We start from the raw sequence: 21,634 nt of genomic DNA, 5'->3' as shown, positions 1-21,634 counted from the left end.
TCGAGACTGGTGAAGACCAAACACCTCTGATATCAAGGTCGTAGTCTTTCCGTTTCACCGGCCCGTGAGACCAAGAAACCTCACTGCTTCCTCAGCACCAACGTTACGTGCTCGGCAGCTGCAGATCAGTGTTCTTGTTCCACACGAAATTCATTCAACCCGTGACGTGAGTCAACACGTAAGCCGGCAAGTGCGGGGTCTCTTGGCCGTGTCTTAGCGCCCACCTCCAATCACAGCACGGTTTCTGCTCACACCGGGACCGTCTGTGGAATTCGTGCTAATCTCCCAGGCTGGCGGGTGGCGATCCTGAACTTGAAATGGCCCCTCGGACGCCCCCCTCCACATGCCAGGACCCTAACTGCCCCTCTGTGTTTTATGAGGAAAAAAGGCAATTCGAATACAGAATTTTTAAATAAAGAGGCTTTATTTATGACTTCAGGTAGCAGCTAACAATTTAAGAAAGCTTGGGGAGAGATTAAGTTCGCGTGGGGGTGTATACGCACCTTGAAAAATATTTGGCTAAGTCAAAAAATTAGCATTTTTTAGTCGTCTGTAAAGTGCTGAGAAGTTTATCTCCGGCAGTGTCTGCATTAATGTCTTTAAACCCCTCGGTAAGCACAACACCGACACGTAAAGCCACGCTGCGCGGAGCGGGGCTCGCCGCCCGCTCTCCTCAACCGCGCGGTGGCTGTGACCCGTGTGCTTGCAGGAGGCAGCTCGAGGTGACGGGCGTGCTGACCGCAATGTCCCCGGCCTGGGCCCACCCCCCGCCGGGACGCACCCACACCTGCTAGCACCATGAGTCACCTCAGAAGGCGTATTGAAGACAGACTCCGTGGTCCAGGTCAAACGGCGGAAGAAACAGCCGGAAAGGGCCCAGGCCACGCTCTGTGCACTTCCTACAACAGGGAAACTTGCGTTTCTGACGGGGGTACGGATGCTCTAGGATGGACGGGAAGGATCTTTTGGTGTTGATGCGCGAGTCTAAATGTTGATAAGGTATTGAGTGTTTTGGTTCAAAGCAAAACATTACTTGTGAAATGTTACGGATAATATACTGACTAAAATATTAACTGTTAATTTTTAATAGAAAAAAGGCAATACAAAAATACTACTTTGTTAAAATATACAATACACGCATCATGCTGCTTTGGAGAGCCCAGTCCACTTCAGAGAGCAACTCCCGCCACCCGGACCGGGGTCCGCCGCTGGCCTCTCTTGTTACAAACTCTGTACTGCAACACGAAGATGTACAATTTAAATAAAAGGGAAGACTCTGGACCAAGTAGGATTACTCTAAGAATTGTTAATAAATGTGTCTACTAATGAATAAGTGACATTTCCCCGTGGGCTCCTGGTCTGCGGACTTGCTAAGCAGCGGGGCCCAACAGTGGGCGCCAAGCGGGGTGTCTGCGTGGACTGTGGCACCCAGCGCCCCAGACGCCCGGCTGCCCCAGCCCCGCGCGCCCGGCTGCCTCCTTGCCAGCATCTGTGCGGGGACAGAGGCAACGAGCCGGCGGGGAAACACCATCGTGATGCTATTGCACATTTCTTCCCCGAAGACTTAATTTACCCTCAACCAGTGTAGACACGGCCACAGCCCTCAGGCTGCCCGGCTTGGCTGCAAGGACGCGGCCAGCTGGGGGCCGCGGGCTCACGCGTTCAGCAGGGGGACCTGCCAGACCATGACGGAGGAGGCCAGCTCCTCGGGCCGCTGCTGCCGGGCCCTCCGGCTCACACGCCGGTGGCCCTGGCCCCCGCACACCACCAGCACGGAGCTGGCCTTGGCCCTCCTGACCCGCCGCCCCCGGCCCGGCGACACGCTGGGCAGCCGCAGGAGGTCGTAGACGACGCTCTCCTCTGGCCTGGGCTCCAGGGAGCCTGAGCCCTGCGACGGGGCCAGGGACCCGGACGACGAGGAGAAATCGCTTCTGTTAGTCACGGAGCCCAGCGAACTCCCCAGCCAGACGGCGTCTGGGCTTCCCCGACTCAGGCCGGGGCCCGGCCCCTCGCTGGGGTCCTCCTCCGGGGGGTCCGTGCCGGGTGGCGGGCTGTCCGTGGGCTTGTCCTTGTCTGTCCTGAGGGCGGCGGTGGCCATGACCAGGAACTTCACGGGCCCGTTGTGCGCGTGGTAGGAGACCATGCCTCTTCCTGGCAGACAGGGGGAGGGGTCGTTCAGCAATCACCACGTGCAACAGCGCGTCTGCCCCCCGCGCCCCCGTCTGGCCCTCCTCCCCGTCCAAACCACATCGTCAGCGTAACATCTGCGCTCCTGGTTTTCCTCACGGGGCTGATGTTTTCTTGGTTTCCTTCAAAGCTCTCTACAAGCACCGTTTCACTGGCTACCTTATACACTAAAACGGCCGGAAAGCCATTTTCTCAAATATATTTCTCCCAAATTTTTAAGTTGCTTCCTATTCTGGGCTTCTAGAAATTGAGCGGTGTACTAAATATCTGTTTTGCACCTTGTTTTTGTTCATAGACTTGGCTGCTTCCCAAGGCAGATTTCTGAGTTGAAAAATCCAGAATGCAGACACGTGAGCCCTTTCGGGCTCGTGATCCAAAATGCCAAATTGCTTCCTGAAAAGGCTGTACCCATTTGAATTCCTACCAACGTTGTGCAAAAAAGCACACCTAACATGTTCAGATGCTGGGCCTCCCTCTTTGCAACATGAAATACAAGCAGCACCCACTCCCACTGAGCAAAGCTGTGTGTAAACGACGGAAACTAAGAGGTGGCGGGAAAGGTAAAGGACCGCGTGTTTTGGGGGAAGGCTCCCCGGGGCTGCTATCAGGAGGCAGAAGAGCAAGCAGAAGCTGGGTCCCAGGAGCAGGCCATCTGCCGGCCGCGCCAGCAGAGAAGGAAACCAGGACCCCAGGTCAGTCACACTGGGTAAGCAGCTCCCGGGACAGAGGCGCGAGGCGGCGGGCGGGCTCGGCCAGCTTCTGGGACGGTCAGTCTGTGTGCAGGGGTCCACTCACCGGTCACTTTGGGGATCCCCTGCAGACGAGGCACGGGCAGGGCCACGACGAAGCCCAGGCTGGTGCCGACCATGAGCAGGCCGTGGCAGACGAGCAGGCTGCTCACCGACAGACGCTGNCTCCCCCCACAAGCCCTCCCCCCCCAGTCAACCCCTCCCCCAAGGGGCTCTCCAGCTACACCCTATGCTCAGTCCCCCGCCGCCCAGGGAAGAGGAAGGCTGAGCTGAGCTTCCCTCAAGGCCCCCTGCACACCACCCCCCTCCCCCCGTGGGTGAGAGGGAGCTAACACGCGTTCCGTGTTCTACCATATACACCCAGCACGACTTCCCTACAAGTGTTTGTGAGCGCAGCTTGTCAGTGACAGCGGGTGACACTGCAGGCCTGCTGTCTGGACAGGGAAGGACACGGGAAACGGTCTGGGAAATGTCATATGAAAGGTGGCGGTGGCGCCAAGGAGGCGCTGGTGCAGGCTGGGCTGTGGCCGCCCCAGAGGAGGCCCAGAGGCGCACGGGGCCGCCTGGCAGGGCTCCTGCGGGCCTCTGCTTTGAAGGGTGGCAGGCGTCTGGGATCCCTACCCTGCGGGCAGGCGGCACCACCGCCGAGGGAGACGCACGGCCACCCCCCAGCCTCCCTGCAGCTGCAGCTCTAAACCCGGCGCAGACCAGCCGGCTTTCCTCCGCTCGTGAGGCCAAGGTGGCACCTACGCCACGGGGCCCCGCATCGCTGCCCGTCCACCGCCCACAGCCCAGCGGCCCAGCACCAAGGCCAAAGCTACACTGACAGACAACTTTCAGGAACGTTTTCGCAACGGCCAAAATCACACAAGAAGGGGCGCCTGGGGGCTTGGTCAGGGAAGCCTCAGGCTCTTGATCTTGGCTCAGGTCATGACCTCAGGGTTTGAGAGTTCAAGCCCCATCGGGCTCTGGGCTGACAGCGCGGAGCCTGCTTAGGATTCTCTCTCCTTTTTGGCCCCTCCCCCACTCATGAACACTCGCTCCCTTCCTCTCTCAAAATAAACAAACTTAAAAACAAAACAAAATCTACAAATAACAAAGACTTGGTTTTATTTCTCAATATAGACTTACATCCTCTTTTAAAAGCTGATAGCGTTTATGTTCCCAGGACTTCTGAACGTCTTGACAGAGGGACATGGTTTGGAGATGGATGGGGCTCTGTGTTAATTATGTGTAAAGGTGTAAAATACCTATAAAACACACAGCACAGGGGCGCCTGGGGGGCTCAGACAGCTGAGCATCCGACTTCGGCTCAGGTCATGATCTCACAGTTCGTGGGTTCGAGCCCCATGTTGGGCTCTGTGCTGACGGCTGAGCCTGGAGCTGCTTCAGATTCTGTGTCTCCCTCTCTCTCTGCCCCTCCCCTGCTCGTGCTCTGTGTCTCAAATAAATCAAGATTAGAAAATATATATATATGACACACAGCACAGGTGCGCAGGCACCGTCAGAAGCCAGGAGAGCAGCTGACGCGGTTGGGGGATGAGACGCTGGCGCAGTTCGTAACCACCATCAGCGAGCAACACTTCACACACTGGGAGGCGTGTCCCGCGCTCACGATAAACACATCAACAGACGGAGGGAGCAGCGACGGCACCAAGGTGCTAAGTGTGGGATGGAGCGCTTCACCCCTCCCTGCACCTCCACCCAGGCCACCCCTCAGCAGCAGGCAGAGCCCAGCTTCTGGTTCACCCGGAGGCGCTGAGGGTCCCCCTGGATTAGATGCGGGTCCCCGGGGAGGAGCTGCGGGTCCCCCTGGATTAGATGTGGGTTCCCGGGGAGGAGCTGCGGGTCCCCTGGATTAGATGTGGGTCCCCGGGGAGGAGCTGCGGGTCCCCCTGGATTAGATGTGGGTCCCCGGGGAGGAGCTGCGGGTCCCCCTGGATTAGATGTGGGTTCCCGGGGAGGAGCTGCGGGTCCCCTGGATTAGATGTGGGTCCCCGGGGAGGAGCTGCGGGTCCCCCTGGATTAGATGTGGGTCCCCGGGGAGGAGCTGCGGGCCCCCCTGGATTAGATGTGGGTCCCCGGGGAGGAGCTGCGGGCCCCCCTGGATTAGATGTGGGTCCCCCGGGGAGGAGCTGCGGGTCCCCCTGGATTAGATGTGGGTCCCCCGGGGAGGAGCTGCGGGTCCCCCTGCATTAGATGTGGGTCCCCTGGGGAGGAGCTGCAGGTCCCCCAGGACCACTTAACCCAGGGTGGCAGCAGGACAGGACCCCAAACCCAACCCTCGGTTTGGCTCCCTAACTCATGGGTCATCTGGAGTCTGGTTTAATTTGCTGACTTCCCCTATGATGTGGTCAACGGTTTCTTTTCTTTTCTTTTTTTTTTTTTAAGTTATACTGATTTTTTAAAAATCCTAATTTGGCCATTTTTTGCCACTATGTCCCTCCTGGAAGGCAACGCGTTCACTCCGTGGGGACACAGCAAGGCTGACTTCACATGACCTCCCAGAACTTTTCTGTCAAAGTATTCTCCCGGAATATTCTAGACAAAGCAGCAAAACGTGACACATGCATCGCAGACTGACTGTGTGGGAGCTCCCAGGAACAAGGCTCCGGTACACGCCTTTGCTGTACACTCTACACCAGCAGTTGGCTCTCTGAAGCGCGTGCTCATTGGGAGGCTCTGTTATCCAGCGTTAGACGGCGTGAGGCCTGATGTGGTTTATGCCAGAGAGCCCATGACGGTTCCTGGAACTAAGTCATACTAGTCAGCCACGTCCTCCTCCGGGGAAAGCAGGCTGAGGCCTCCAAGAAGTACTCAGATGCCGTGAAGTTCTGTTAGCTTCCAGAAAAGGTGTGAATTACCTGTGTACCAATTTTGTTTCCAAATTTTGTTCTTTCTGGCTTGGGCAGTCTTCACCGCTAGAACCTACTGGAATTTTATAGTCCGGTGAGAGCACAAGAGGGCAATTTTACGTCTCCCTACCATTTGTACGCAACTGTGGGCAACCTCACGAACACAACTCTCGAATGGAGGCTTCATGTGCACGTGAGCACAGGCCGCGCAGCGCTGCGGGGAGGCCGCCGGGCGGTCATGAGCACAGTGTCCAGAGAACGACAGCCCAGAGGCCTCCGAATCAGCGCAGCTACGAGCACTCAGCACGAGCATACGTGGCCCCATGTGACGGCCGGGCAAGCGCTGACACGGTCTCCAGCAAACACCGCCTGAGCGTAAGGCCACCAGTAAAGGTCAAAGGGAAGACCGGCTCTTTGGCCTTCCCGTCCTCTAAATCATGAACTGCAACGAGAATCAGACCGATTCTGAAGGCACCTGGGTGGCTCAGTCAGTTGAGCATCTGACCCTTGATTTTGGCTCCAGTCACGATCTCAGGGTCGTAAATTTGAGGCTGCAGCCTGCCTGGGATTCTCTCTCTCTGCCCCCCCCTCTGCTCTAGTGCGCTCTCTCTTGCTCTCTCTCAAAATAAATAAATAAATAAACTGAAAAAAAATCAGACCAAGTTTGGACCACGCCTCTCCGAGGACTGCACCCCACAGCCACGTGGGAACAAGACAAAGGCGACGACGTTCCGAGAGCAGCGGACCTCGCTCTAACCACCACCCTCCTCCCAGGCCGCTACACAACCTTCACGGAGAGTGCAAGATGTGGGTCAGGCCTAAGCTGCCCGTGGACGTTGGTGAAATTCGGGAGAACACACGTCAGCCGCAGGCAGCGCCCCGAGCTGGCCGGGAGGCTTGCTCGTGCTTACACGGCCTCAGAGTCACCGGAAAGGAGACCCACGACCGACGGGACGTGTGCTGTGAGCACCAGGGCAGAGCCCAGCCCGGGACGGACGCCGGCACGCGGCCGCAGAGGACGGGCTCCGGGAAGCGCCCAGCGCACAGCCCCTCGGCTCTGCCAGGGCCCCGGTGGGTCCGTGACCAGCACCCGGAGGCCACGCGGAGGGAAACAAGAGCTGGTTGTTTCCCAGGGCGGAGCCAGTCACGAAAACCCTCGTGAGAAATGAAGGAAGCAGCCGCACGTGTGGTCTGTAAATGCAGCGTGGACAGTGAGGCCGACGGGGCCAGGGGGTCAGGACGCTGGGGGCGCCAAGGGCAGCCCCCTGGACGGCCGGCCGCTCACCACACGATGAGTGCCCGCTGATACACACCTGCTCCACCAGCTCGCGTGCACAAGAGCACACAGCAGGTCCCCAGGGGGCGCCCGTACACCCGTCTTCTTACGTACAATCTTACGTACAAGCTCGTGAGTTGTGGACACCTGTGCTCCTCACGAAATGAAAACACCCCGAGTTCAGAACATGATGTGTACAGAGCTCGTCCCTCCTGCCCACACATGTGGGCACGCGTGTAACCATGAAGTGGAGAGCATGTTGGTTTGGTTGTGGTGAGCCGTTCACGATGTGCACACACACGGCAACATGGAGCCACATGCCTGATGCAGTTTTACGCATCAGTCATCCCAGTAAAGACACTAAACACAACCAGGGAGCCCCTGTCACTCAGTCACCGAGCCCCAAACAAATGTGTCTTGTCACCGTCCCTGCTTCCCACCGTCTTCTCTCAACACCAACCCGCCTCCCAACTGCACTGTTCTTCCCCGGGGCAGCGGCCAGACTTTCTGGATCCTGAACCCAGACTATTCATTCTCAACCTGTTAACGGTGACTGTTCCTCCAGCACTTTCTGCTCAAGCTACAGACATCTTCAACACTGTCACTAACCAATCTGCCACCAACCCACCACCAACCTGACACCAACCCACCAAGTAGCCACCAACCACCACCAACCCACCAAGCAGCCACCAACCCACCACCAACCTGCCACCAAGCAGCCACCAGCCTGCCACCAACCTACCACCAACCTGCCACCAAGCAGCCACCAACCCACCAGCAACCCACCACAACCCAAACAGCCACCAATTTGCCACCAACCCACCACCAACCCACCAAGCAGCCATCAACCCACCACAACCCAAACAGCCACCAACCCGCCACCAACCTGCCACCAAGCAGCCACCAACCCACCACCAACCGGCCACCAAGCAGCCATCAACCTACCACCAAGCAGCCACCAACCCACTACCAACCCACCACAACCCAGCCACCAATCTGCCACCAACCCACCACCAAGCAGCCACCAACCCTCCACCAACCCACCACAACCCAAACAGCCACCAATCTGCCACCAACCCACCACCAAGCAGTCACCAACCCGCCACCAACCCACCACAACCCAAACAGCCACCAATTTGCCACCAACTCACCACCAAGCAGCCACCAACCCACCAAGTAGGCACCAACCACCACCAACCTGCCACCAACCCACCACCAACCCACCACCAACCCACTCACCAACAAGTAGCCACCAACCACCTGCGCTGAATCTGTAAGATCCTGAGAACTTGTTTCACTGCCTCCATGAGCAGGGCACCCAGACAACCTCTAAGAGGTTTCCGCCACGCTGTGTACTTGCAGAATTCAAACGTCACCCCACACGTAACATCACTTAAGCAGCAACCTGATCGGGGTTCTCTAACCTGCTCAGCCTTTCGTGATTTTTTTCCAAAGTGAGCCCTGAATTCAGTGTCTTTACTGCCCTGGCTACTGCTGTTCTCAAAGCACCAGCAGCACGGCTCCTCCTTCACACGTACGTGCACACACACACACCACACACGACCAGCAGCATGGCTCCTTCACACACACGCACACATCACACATGACCAGCAGCACGGCTCCTTCACACGCACGTGTACACACACCACACATGACCAGCAGCATGGCTCCTTCACACACACGCACACATCACACATGACCAGCAGCACGGCTCCTCCTTCACGTGCCTGCACAGGCGCACATCACACATGACCAGCAGCACGGCTCCTCCTTCACACATACGTGCACACACCACACACGACCAGCAGTACGGCTCCTCTTTCACACGCACGTGCACACCACAGATGACCAACAGCACGGCTCCTTCACACACACATGCGCACACCACACATGCACAGTTCCACACTCTTACCTGCAATCACAACTCACACAAGTACACATACACATGCACAACTGTGCATACACCACACCCACACGTGTGCATACTCAAGTACACAACAGCATCCTAGGCACACCCTCTCACGTGTGTGTGCACACTCACACACACACTACAGAACCCCCAGGCATACCCCCACTCACATATGCATGTGTGCATGCTCATGTACACACTACAGCACCCCAGACACACCCCACACTCACATGTGTGCACTCATGTATACACAACGGCACCTCCATGCAGACACCCCCACACTCACACGTGTGTGCACATGTGCACACAACAGCACCCAAGGTACACACCCCACATTCACACGTGTGTGCACAGTCATGTACACACATCACTCCAGGTGCAGACACTCTCTCACATGCCCACACACCCCTATGCACACAACTGCACCCAGGTGCATACAAACGCGTACACACACACACATCGGCACTCAGGCCACGCCCGTGGCCGCCTCCCCCTGCGGTGCTCCTCTCCTGGCCCCTCAGATGCACTGCAGGGCTCTCTGCGCTCCTGACCCCGCCCCCCCGAATCTGCACGATCCTCTCACCTCCTGACGGGGGCATCTGACACTTCCTGCCTTGTCCCCCGTCCCTCATCGCTCACCAGGGAGGATAAAGTCCAAAACCGTGGCCCCTTTCCCGACCCCTCGTCCACACACCAGACCCTCCTTCCAATTTCCTATGGGCTCTTCCTCTCGGCAGCACCAAATGCACATGCTCATTTCTTCCAAACCGGCTTTTGGTGAGTCAACACTGCTGATGACTTTACGTTCCTCCTAAAAACCAGGCCCCCAGTCTCGGACTTCCTGGCCCTGCCTCTCCCAGGTCGCCAACCCCCACCCCCCATCCTCACAGCTCGCTGCCAGCAAGCTCCTGCCAGCCTCGTGGCCACACCCCCAGCCGGGCCTACCTCCCTCTGCCCCTCAGCCCTTGCACAGCCGGTACCCACTCACACATGTGCATCACATGCTCACACGCCCTGCTACAAGCCTGCACACGCACACCGGCCACGTGCCTGTACGTTCCAATGATGCGATTACGCACACTACCTAACGTGCCTGCATACACCAGCTATGTGCTCACACACACCAGCCACCTGCTCACACACACCAGCTACACATCTACACACACCAGTACCTGTCTACACACACCAGTACATGCTCACATGCAGCAGCTACACACCTAACACAGCAGCTACACATTTATATGTAACACACACACTCACGACATGCTTATACACCCACACGTGTGAATATATTCTAGCTACATGGATATGTACACCAGCTACATGAAATGCAAACATATACACATTGGCTAGAAACTTGTACACACTGGCCACAGGAGCACATGCTAACTGTATGTGTAAACACACCAGCAACATGCTGGTATATGCTACATGACTATTACACTTACTGGTTATCTGCTTATATACACACTTAGCGTATGTGTTTATGCACACATGTACATGTATGCATACACTACCTACGTATGCACATGTACCAGCCACGTGCATCTACCCATGTTAGCTACGTGCACACACAGATGCTAGCCACACACTTCTACACACAAGCTGCATGCACGCACATATGCTTGTTACACAAACACATTAGCTACATACACAGTAGCTACATGCACACATACACTAGCTACGTATGTACACACAGTAGCCACACAGATATACACACACTAACTACATACACACACATACTCTGGCTACACATGTACCCATGCTAGCCCCACAGACACATACACTAGCTACATGCACACGCTAGCTACACACACACACACACACACACACACACACACACACACACACACACACACACACACACACACACACACACACACACACACACACACACACACACACGAGCCGCCTGCTGCTGCCAGAGCCCCACTTCTACACCTTTGCTTGTTTGATCCCCCCGCTGAGGGCATCCTTCCCGCTCTGTGCCTGGTGGCCTCCTCTGCATCTCCGGCTTCCCCCGGGGGCTCTCCCCGCCCCAGGGAACCCCTTCCTCTCTCTGGTCTTCACCTTGCTCCCAGGGTCGCTCTTATCAGGCTTAACTAGCAGAAACTATGATCAACGGCTTCCGACCCATATCCACGGTGCTTGCCCATGGTTCCAGGCCAGTGCACAGCGTCACTCAACAACCACCGCGTTCTCTCCGGAAGGGGCCAAGCCTGCACCCCACGCCGCCCACCACGTCCTCCCCGGGACCCTCCCCGTCACCTGGCAGCATGTGGTGCACGGGGGTGGCTATGTTGATGTCCTGCAGGTGCTTGAGTGTCTCGGTGTGGAAGAGACGCAGCGTGGAGCCTGAGGTGAAGGCGATCCAGATCCCCACGCCGGCGACCACCATGTGGGAGACCACCATGCCTTCTTCCTGGTGTGCCTCCAGCTGGCTCTGGGGAGACCAACGAGAAGGGATGGATGGGGGCCGGGGCGTGCCCGGGGCCCTGCCCGCCGCAGGCGTAGAGCCCAACGGCGGCCGGCAGGTGGGCGAGAGTGGGAAAATGAGGGGGACGGAGGGAAGGAGCGGGCAGAGGGAAGGCCCGGGAACGGGGAGACGCAATGGCTGAAGGAGGCCTGCCAGCACCCCTGACTCTGGTGGGGAGCCAGCAGCCCCTTCCTCGAACCCCGAGCCCACACCTCGGCCTTGGGCGGCCCCGTGAAGGCCTACCTGACCCCACTGCTCCCAGCGCTCCTGGGCTTCCCACGGTGTCTGGGTTTGCAGCTGTCCCTGGGCTGTCCACAAAGGCCACCTGCTACCTCTCTGTGTGACCAGGTCCTTCCCCCCGAGTTGTGGCCGAGCTCTGTACCATCCAGATCTCTATCCTGACAACACTGCTCTACGGGGACCCATGGGGTGGATTTTGTGACTTGGCCCCAGTGCAGGCGGCCAGCACTGGGCAGCTGGCGGTGTTGTGTATTAGGTCTGGAGAAGGGGCGAGCCTGGAGACTTGGGGGTGAAGACACTGGATCCTCAGAGCATTCTGGAGGATAATGGCAGATCAGACCCATACGGTCCTCTGGACGGACACACCGTGGCCTGAGCGGCACAGGGAAGCAAGGCAGGCTTACTCCTCTGCCCTAAGGAGGGCTGGTCCCCGACATCTACGCGCAGGGGGGCTGGTGGAGCCTGCTGACCTGCTCGCTGCCCTGGCCACTCCTCGTGGGCTCTCCACACGGCAGTCATTACTCCCTGGGAAACGGGTCTTGACGGAGGAAGGCACATCCAGGAGGATGGTTAAATGGGGGCAGAGTCGTCCATGTTACGGAAGCTCGAGAATCCAGGGGCAAAGCCACGTCCTGTCCTCCTGCGGACACTCCAGGAAGGATGCAGAAGCACAGGCTGCTGGCCCTCAACCCCGGTTTCCAATTCAGCAGGCCCAGATGGGGCCCAGAACTAGCATTCCAGAATGTTCTCAGGACCTGCTGCTGCTACACGTCCGCCCTTTCCACTGCTTTCAGGCAAGTTATTTTAACCATTCACTGCGGTTTGTCCTCCTCGCTCTGTCCCGAGTCACGTCACTTGCCTCCCTGATGTGCTTGCAAGATGCCGTGGGCGCGTCTCCTGTGCCGGGGGCGCGCGCTGTCCACAACCGCCCGCTGGTGTGTCTCCTGCACTTAGTGGCCGGTGGCCTGTCTTCCCAGACCCAGCTCATCCTGCAGCCTGCGGGTCCTGTGGGTCCCCCTCTCCCCAAGGTGGCTGGTTTCCAGCAGGAAACCGGCCTTCGGACAACACGGACTCCCTAACACCTGCTCCACATTAAAGCCCCTCGGAGGCGCACCTCCGTACAGCGAGGCGGTGTCCCTGCCCCGGCTGGACGCGGCTGCCCCCGTGGGACGCCTTTCGCCCTGAGGGCCATCTGCGAGTACTCACAGGGACCAAGGAACAGCCCCACGCCCGTCCGTACAGAACGTGAGGTCCCTTCTGGCCCCACTGTGCCGACCTCACTTCCAACCAGGCTCCTGGGCCCCCACACCTTTCTCACATGTGACGGGCACGGCTCTCCACAGGCTCAATGTCTCCTTCCAGGAATTTTGCTTGGGCCAGACAGCGGCGGCCCGGGGTTCTCGGATGGAAATAATCTGTGTTTCTGTCCTGCCTTCTGTGTTCTTGGCACCAAAGCCACAGTTTCGCTCTCTCCTGCCAGCTGCCTGGTGTGGCCAGAGCCACCACCGGCCGACTTCCTGTCGGCTGCAGGACGTGGGGTCCCGTGGGACGCTGGAGAGGCACATCAAGGACAAGACAGAAAAGCTAGTTGCGGTCCAACGGAAAGTGCATCAACCTCGAGCCCATGTGGGACCCAGCGCTTCCAGGTACGGCGCCTGGTGGCTTCCCGAAGGCCTGCTGTCCTATGCCACCCTCCGGGGTCTCCCGCAGTCTAAGACCATCCACCGTCCATGGGCTCGGTATTACTCCAACCACAGTCAGCTCACACTCTATGATGCAAAGGGGCTCCTACGACGGGCTGGAGGCTTATGGTCCACCTTCTGACATAACAGAACATGCCACCGAGTGTGCCCAGAAATAGGCGTCACCGTCTTGAAATGTGTCTCAGGTAAGTGCTGGCAAAACAGCTTCAAGTCCCTGTCCTGCTGAACCACTAATCCTTCCTAAGGAGAGTCTAGACAAATATTTTTGGAAGTCCATAATGACTGAAGTTTATCACGAGTTTGTGGAGATTGGCAACAGTCATTCCAAAATGCCCTCAGAGCCCTCACGGAGATGACGGGGGCCCCTCCCCTGAACAGATTCCCTTCTCTAACACCTTTCATGTGACACTCAGAGGAATTTTTATTCGTGATAGGATTTGTTTCATTGGTGGGGAATTAAAAAAACCTTTGCTATCGGAGTTCACTTAGAGTAGAGATGAGACATGGCAGTGGCTAGATAAAAAATAATTAGGTATATGCAACTATTACTTAAAAAAAGAAATCTATAAAATGGCTAAAAAATTCAAAGGTAGAATAAGTGAATTTCTTTCTCCCATCCCTGCTCTCCTGATTAGGACAGCTATTTGCATGTCTCTGAAAGTACACACACGTACATATTAAGCAACTATGAACAACAGGTAATACGTAAAGCACTCTGTAGGCACCCTCTGTACATGTACATTCACACAATGGTCCACAACTTGCCCCTCCTTCACTTAAGTGAACACCTGCTGGTGCCACCCGTCTTTCTCTCCCGCCACTACCAAACATGGAATTATTTAACTAGTCCCCCGACTGCTGCTTCTTTAGGTATTTTCAATTATTCATGACATCACACAACATGGTAGTGTGTATCCTTACACACACATCCACAAGCTTACCCCAGGAGTAAATGTCTAAGGTGGTATTGCCAGGAAAAGGTTTGAGCCTTTTGAAAGCCTGACACTGACACAGGATTGCCTTCCAGAAATGCTGCCCTATGGCCTCCCTCCACTAGCGAGTCCCAGGGCCCTGCACTTGCCCCGGACAAGCCACAACATGCCTGCAGCTCGCCAATGCTGAAAAGTGAGAAAGTTTCACCTTTCACCCATTTGAAAAAATGGCTTCTTCTTTAAAAATTTTTTTTTTATTATTTATTTTTGAGAGTCAGAAAGAGACAGGGCGAGCAGCGGAGGGTCAGAAAGAGACGGAGACACAGAATCCGAAGACAGGCTCCAGGCTCTGAGCTAGTTGTCAGCACAGAGCCCGACACGGGGCTCGAACCCACTAACTGCAGAATCATAACCTGAGCCGAAGTCAGACACTTAACCAACTGAGCCATCCATGCACCCTGAAAAATGGCTTATTACAATAAGCACTTTTTATCGATAAGGCTAATGCACAGGTGCCTGTATGCACAGGTAAACATGTGTGAGTATACTGGCTGGGTATACAGACACACACATATCTGTGCATTGTACAATTTTTAGTTTATTACCCTATTTGTGTTTTTCTCTGAGCTGCCTTTTTTTTTTTAATGTTTTATTTATTTCTGAGAGAGAGAGAGAGGCAGTGTGAGCAGGGGAGGGTCAGAGAGAGAGAGAGTCACAGACTGAAAGAGGCTCCAGGCTCTGAGCTGTTAGCACAGAGCCCAAAGCGGGGCTTGAACCCACAAACCACGAGAACATGACCTGAGCTGAAGTTGGACACTTAACCAACTAAGCCACCCAGGCGTCCCTCTGAGCTGCCTTCTTATGTCCTCTGAACATTTTTTATTAGCTGGGCCTCTTTCTCGTAAAATTAATAAGAATTCACTTTATGCTAAGAACATTAACTCTTAGTCACAGACGTGGCATATGTTTTCTCCATTTTCATTTACAAAACTTTCTATACAAACATACACTTGTTAAACGTGCACAAAAAATGTTCTAAAACTGTATCAAATTTTATTGTTTTCTTTATTATGGCAACTTCTAGGTATGTGTCATGCTTGGAAAATCTCTCCCGCTGCAAAGTAATGAGAACATTCTACTGCTTTCTATCTAAGTTTATGGCTTTGTTTATGTCTTAAAATTACCTCCATCTGTATGTTTAGAAGAATAAAGACTCAGGGCCCAGGGCCCGGCTCCACATTTTCACATTGCCAGTTGTCTCCTGATCCTTTATGGAATAATTCAAGTATTGCGTTGATTGGAAAAGGCTACTTCGATCATATGTCAAGTTTCCCCATGTCCTTGAAGACTCTCTTTTATGTTCATACTGAACACATTTTTTATTAAAAAAAATTTTTTTAAATGTTTTATTTATTTCTGAGAGAAAGACAGTGTGAGCAGGAGAGGGTCAGAGAGAGAGGGAGACACAGAATCTGAAGCAGCTCCAGGCTCTGAGCTGCCAGCACAGAGCCCAGCGAGGGGCTTGAACCCACGAACCGTGAGAACATGACCTAAGCCGAAGTTGGATGCTTAACCGACTAAGCCACCCAGGCGCCCCTGAACACACTTTTTAAAGTGATGTGTTTGTATTAATTGCAGGTAAACAATGGACAGTTCTTCCATGGACACAAGGCTAGAGGGCGGTTAGCTGAGTCATCTAGTTAATCTGGTCTTTCCCAGACAAATCTAGGAGGCATTTTCCCTCTGCAGGGCCACACGCGAGAGGCTGCCGCATCAGCTACGAGCCACAGGCCCTCTGGCCGCCAGCACTGGAGGCGGACTGGGGCCAGCCCTGAGGTGTCTCTCTTCCGTGCCGTGCACTCAAGGGGCTTACCTCTATTGTGTGGGTCTCGGTGCTGATGGTAAAAACTTGACCTCCAGAAGCTGCCCATAATGTGTCCTCCGTCATGATGAGGCTTCTAACAGGCAGGACGCCCAGTTTTATCACTTTCTGAGGTTCAGGATTCCAGGACCCATCTTAAAAAAAAAAATTTACTTTCAAATTCAGTTATCTGTGCACAGGGACTTGGGAAAAGGATCCTGGGTCATTTTAAGTAACAGGTAATCGTGATGCGTGCGCTTGGCTCCGGGGGTCTAGAGCTCCAAGCGCGCCATTTCCATGAGGCAAAAGCGCGGGGACAGAGCCCAGAGCAAGGTCGTGACCCCGGCCCGGCCCTCTGCTCCCTGTCCCAGAGTAACCGCCCGTGAGGCTGCTGTGACAGTGAGGTGTGATGATGCGATCGATGAGCTCAGCACAGTGCTGGCAACCAGGCGTGTAGTATGTCCTGTTACCCACAAAGCTAATGCAGGAAATGACTCAGTTGCCAGGAGAAGGATCCGCATCAAAATGGCGCAGGCCAATGTTCACACTGCCCACCGCCTGCTCTTACTTTTGAGATTTCCCATGATCTCCATCCTGTATTATCAGGACAGACCGTGACTTCCCTGAATTAAAACAGTAAGTCAGAACTGAGGTGAGAAACTTTCGCTTGCTCTGTTCCTGAAACGCAGGCACTAATGAAATACTAGCTTTGCAAGTATTTTCTTTTTTTTTTTTATTTTTTTTATTTTTTTAATATTTTTATTTATTTCTAGGAGAGAGAGAGAGAGACAGCATGAGCCGGGGAGGGTCAGAGAGAGAGGGAGTCACAGACTGAAACAGGCTCCAGGCTCTGAGCTGGCAGTCAGCACAGAGCCCGACGCGGGGCTCGAACCCACGAACCGCGAGATCATGACCTGAGCGAAAGTCGGACGCTTAACCGACTAAGCCACCCAGGCGCCCCAAGTATTTTCAAGGCTCTACGGATGAGGCCGGTCATACTTCATATCAAGTGTGAGTCCACAAGCAACTTGGACAGCGACAAAAACATGTAAAGCAAGACTTGGCATAGTTTTCAATGTGACTACGTAATTGTCCTATGAAAATTTAAAATAAACTCTTCGATTTTCAAACCAACCGTTAATGAAGTCATCGTGCCTAAAAACATTTAACGGTTAATCCGCCAGCACCTCTGACTTTCTAATCAGAACGAGCTTTCTCTGGGATGACGGCAAGGTCTTGGCTCCGAATTGAGTTCTGGCTTCCATGTTCTGGATCTGAAGCATCGAACCTTTCAAGCCAATCCCTCTTTACGAATCACTGAAGCTGAGGTTGTGGGGACACTGAGAGGCAAGAAGGCAAGCTCTGAATTCCGTGGCACACTGTCAAGTTTAATTCAACTTGCATGGAAATGCTTTTATCTTGCACTTAGGCCAAGAGACACAGGACAATTATTGGCTCCAGCAGACAGTCACCGGTAAAATCATTTGTAAAATCCACACTGGGTATCGTCGCGTGGTTACAGACACATGCACACACGAGTACAAACTAGCATTCACATGTACACACAAACGAACACACAAAAGCACACAGGCCTTCTCGTCTGGGACTCACAGCCCTTTGAGACACCATGGTCTCCACTTTTGATGGGATCATAGGGTCAGAGCGGAGACACGATTTTCCCCAACATCCGCACGGGACTGAGAGAGCAGGGCTTGTGGCTCCCCACTGCCCCCGCCCTGGCCCCACGGTCCCTGCCCCTTGGGCGGCTGCCACACCAATCTGCCACCCGCCGCAGTCATGTTATTTTGGTTCAGGATTAACTTCGAACAATGAACTTTGTTTTCCGAGCAACTCAGTTACTCCTTCTACAGACCCTGTGCACAAAGTCCTCTGGGGGCCGCGGGGGAGGGCACAACGTCGGTCCCCGGGGTGCGGGCGTCAGCTCCAGCCAATGTACCACCTGTCTGGGGACAGCCTCTTTCTGGAGTCTTCCCTCCAGACCCGAGTTCTCTACCAGGCTGTCCAACCACAGCTGGGTGCAAACACATGCCGATGACATTTTAAGCCCAGACTTAAAAATCTGGAAATTTCCTACGGGACATTCCAGATCTCAAACTCCCTGAAAAGTCAAATGCTTGCAGCAGGGGCTGGCTGAGAAGCAGCCTTCCTGCCTCCAGCCAGGCACGTCCTCACACCTCCGGGAACACCACAGGGTGAAGAGCCTCTCTCCAAAGACGACATTCACGCGGCCAACAGGCGCGAGAACTCCTGGTCAGCACCACTCACCATCAGAGAAACGGAGTGGAGGCGCAGTGTGAGACCTCGCACACCTGTGAGAGGGGTATCCTCAGAGACGGCAGGCGTTGCGAGGACGCAGAGAAAAGGGGACCCTTGCGCACTGCTGGTGGGAACGCACACTGGCGCAGCTGCTCTGGAGGGCGGTGTGGAGGGGCCTCGAGATTAAAAACAGAACTACCCTACGACCCACCGTCCCACTTCTGGGCACTGACCCGAAGGAAACGCGAATAGTAACTTGCACAGTAACGTGCACCCCATGTTCACACAGCATTATTCACAATCGCCAAGACACGGAGAAGATCCGAGCATCCACCGATGTGTGAAAGGACAGAGACATGCTATACACACAACGGAATATCATTTGGCCATAAAAAATGAGGAAATCCTACCACTCACAGTGTAGGAGGCACGTCAGACAAAGACAAAGACCACACGATCTCCCTCACATGCAGACGCTCATCCACAGGAACAGAACACAGACTGGTGGTTCTNNGAGGCCCGGGGGGTGGGGGGGGAGGCACAGGAGGAGGTGGGCCACCCGGCACCTTAAAGGTGCACCCTGTCACGTCAACTGCATCCCGATAAAGGCAGGAAACAAAAGGTCTAACCTGGCCCCAATTAAAAACAAACCTTGGATACGTTCACAGCGCTGGAAGAAATGGACATCAACACCCCAGGTCAACTGAGGAAACCTGGTCTGTCACACTGAAATTACGGAACTGCAGACTTTCAAATCGTTAATCATTCCCGTGAAACATAATGTCTCCCAGAGCAACAGCAAGAACTCGAGGGAGCCGTGCCACCCAAGCCGACGAAGACGATGGAGAAGGCAGAGCAATCCCGTGGTGATGCTCATAGGAGCTGAAATAGATGTGTACTGAATTCTGAGTACAACTGGTCCTCCCTCCCCGAGGCACTGCCCCGCCCTAAACCCGCTAAACTCCACGGCCCTCGGGAGGGGTGCAGACACCTGCTTCCTGCTTTTCCAGCCCGTGTCCCTCCTGGGGACCCGTGGAGGCCCGGCCCCTGGCGGAGCGCGGGAAGGACGGGCACCCCCAGGCTGGGCTCCACGGCCTTCCCACACACGGCTCTGACCCCAGCCCCCCTGGCACTCTGGCTGCCGCGAGAGGCGTTCGCCTCTGCGTACTGTTCTGTTCCTCCCCTGGGTGCGAGGAGTGGGACCCGCGCCCACCTGCAGCCGCTGGTGACCAGCTCAGGGTCCCCTGAACCAGCAACACTCAGACTGTCCCTGAGATGGTGACTGAGAGTGGTGTGGAGCCCGGGCGGGGGGACCACAGGCAAGCAGGGTCAGGAACAGAACGGGTCCTGGAGGACCCTGGCAGCCCCCCTTCCTAAAGCAGATTCAGCCCTTGGCTTCCACGCACTTGATCCTTTGGGTAAATATGCCGTATTACTTGTGCCAGGTGCTTTCCTCCCTGGGGACCTAACTGGCACGGGGGCGGCCACGTGCCGCAGAAACCCTCCAGCCTGGATGTGCAAGCCGCCGGGACCGGGGAGGGTGGGGTGCGTAGGGCGTCCCTCAGTGAGACGGTGTCAGGCGGGGCCGCGACGGGATCAGCGCCCTTGCAAGGCCGACGTCCCAGAGCTCGCGCTCCTCCGCCGCGCGAGGACCGGGTCCTGCGGTGAGGCTGCGCCCTCTGCAGCAGAAAGCGACTCTCCCCAGGACCCCGGCCAGGCCCCACTCCGTGGCGTTCACTATGGCGCCCGAGCCATCAGCTGAGACGCTCCGTCTTACCTCTGTGGCCCCGGGGCAGGAATCGCGCATCCCTGTCAACCCGGGGCCAGAGGTGCGGGGAGGCCGGCTGGCCAGGGGGGAGGTGGGAGGAGGCCCTTGAAGACAAGAGCTTCCGCAAAGAGGGACGGTCCATAAAGTGAGCATGGCAGGAGCCGGCGTGAACGGGAGGCCCTGCCCCTGCCTCGGAGAGTCACGGCCTGGGGGGCCCAGCGAGGGGGATGCCCACTCGCCCCACTGCTGTCGCTGAACCACCGGAACACTGGCCGGGCTGGTGGGCTGGTGACGACCCCGAGCAGCCGCTCCCCGGGGCAGCCTGCAGTCACCTCCCCAGGGGAAGAGAGCCTCACGGCGCTGGGGGAGGCCCGGGGTGGCTGGGGGAAGAGGGACGCGCACTGAGGGCGGTAGCTGGTGGCCCGTGGGAGTCGCCAGGACACGGTCGTCTGAATCAACTCCTCCCGTGCGGCTGGCGGTGCTCCTGTCGGGGCTGGGAAAGCCACACGTGCCCGGAACCAGCTGGGTAAGTGCTGACGGGGATGTGACCCTGAAACCCACAGCACCCCCAGACTCGGCCATAGGACGCGTGCGCGCAGCGCAGACGCAATTACCTTCCGCCTTCTCGTAGACGGCCACGGCCCCGTTGACCAGGCCAGCATACAGGTTCTGGGGCGTGCAGGCGAGGCTCATGACCGTGGACTTGTCGGGGGCGAAGAAGTGCTGCAGACGCACTTTCTTGGAGCCCTGGCTGCTCTTGTAAATGGAGATGCTTCAAGAGAAGAACGAACCTTGTCAGTGCATTTGCTGGGGATGGGAGGGGAGCCTCATCTCTTCATGCACGTGTCCCCATGTGCTCATGATGCCCCACCCCTTCCCGCTCCTCCCACCTCCCACCCTGGGCAGAAATGCTGCTGCTGCTCTCATCCCTTTATTTTTTTGTTAAAATTTTTTAAACGTTTATTTACTTTTGATAGAGTATGAGTGGGGGAGGGGCAGAGAGAGAGGGAGACAAAATGTGAAGCAGGCGCCAGGCTCTGAGCTGTCAGCAGAGTCCGATGCGGGGCTAGAACCCACGAACTAGGAGGTCATGACCTGAGCTGAAGTCGGACACTCAACCGACGGAGCCACCCAGGCGCCCCTCTTCCCTTTATTTCAAAGTTGAAATTCTGGGTTAATACTGACCAATCTTAAAAAATTACTTCTTCTGACCTAACTTGAAGCTTCACATCAGGAAAATCATTTTTACTTTCCTTTAAAAGGTGTCTGTATTCAATACGTTTATGGCACAGACTCTGGCCCTGTTTTTTTCCAAAATATGGACAGAAAAGTACTTTTAAAAGCAGGGATCAGAAGGCACGGGTCATGGGGCGCCTGGGTGGCTTAGTCGGTTAAGCGTCC

General features: G+C 55.8%; 1 protein-coding gene across 1 annotated transcript in view; it reads right to left on the bottom strand.

The window, feature by feature from the left end:
- Positions 1 to 402: 402 nt before the first annotated feature.
- ARHGEF10 (Rho guanine nucleotide exchange factor 10) overlaps positions 403 to 21,634 on the bottom strand; it is a 94,699-nt gene continuing 73,467 nt past the window's right edge. The window contains exons 24-29 of the mRNA XM_077771650.1: positions 20,848 to 21,005; positions 16,201 to 16,343; positions 11,245 to 11,419; positions 10,966 to 10,973; positions 2,983 to 3,097; positions 403 to 2,151 (exon numbers count right to left, since the gene is read on the bottom strand). Of these exons, the coding sequence (XP_077627776.1) occupies positions 1,655 to 2,151; positions 2,983 to 3,097; positions 10,966 to 10,973; positions 11,245 to 11,419; positions 16,201 to 16,343; positions 20,848 to 21,005 (1,096 nt within the window). The 3' untranslated portion in view covers positions 403 to 1,654. The remainder of the gene's footprint in view (positions 2,152 to 2,982; positions 3,098 to 10,965; positions 10,974 to 11,244; positions 11,420 to 16,200; positions 16,344 to 20,847; positions 21,006 to 21,634) is intronic.

This window comes from Crocuta crocuta, unplaced genomic scaffold (assembly GCF_008692635.1).
Source record: "Crocuta crocuta isolate KB4526 unplaced genomic scaffold, BGI_CrCroc_1.0 scaffold111, whole genome shotgun sequence".
In the NCBI taxonomy this organism is placed as follows: Eukaryota; Metazoa; Chordata; class Mammalia; order Carnivora; family Hyaenidae; genus Crocuta; species Crocuta crocuta.
The sequence above is the reverse complement of the archived record's forward strand: the minus strand, read 5'-3'. Positions and strand labels throughout refer to the sequence as shown.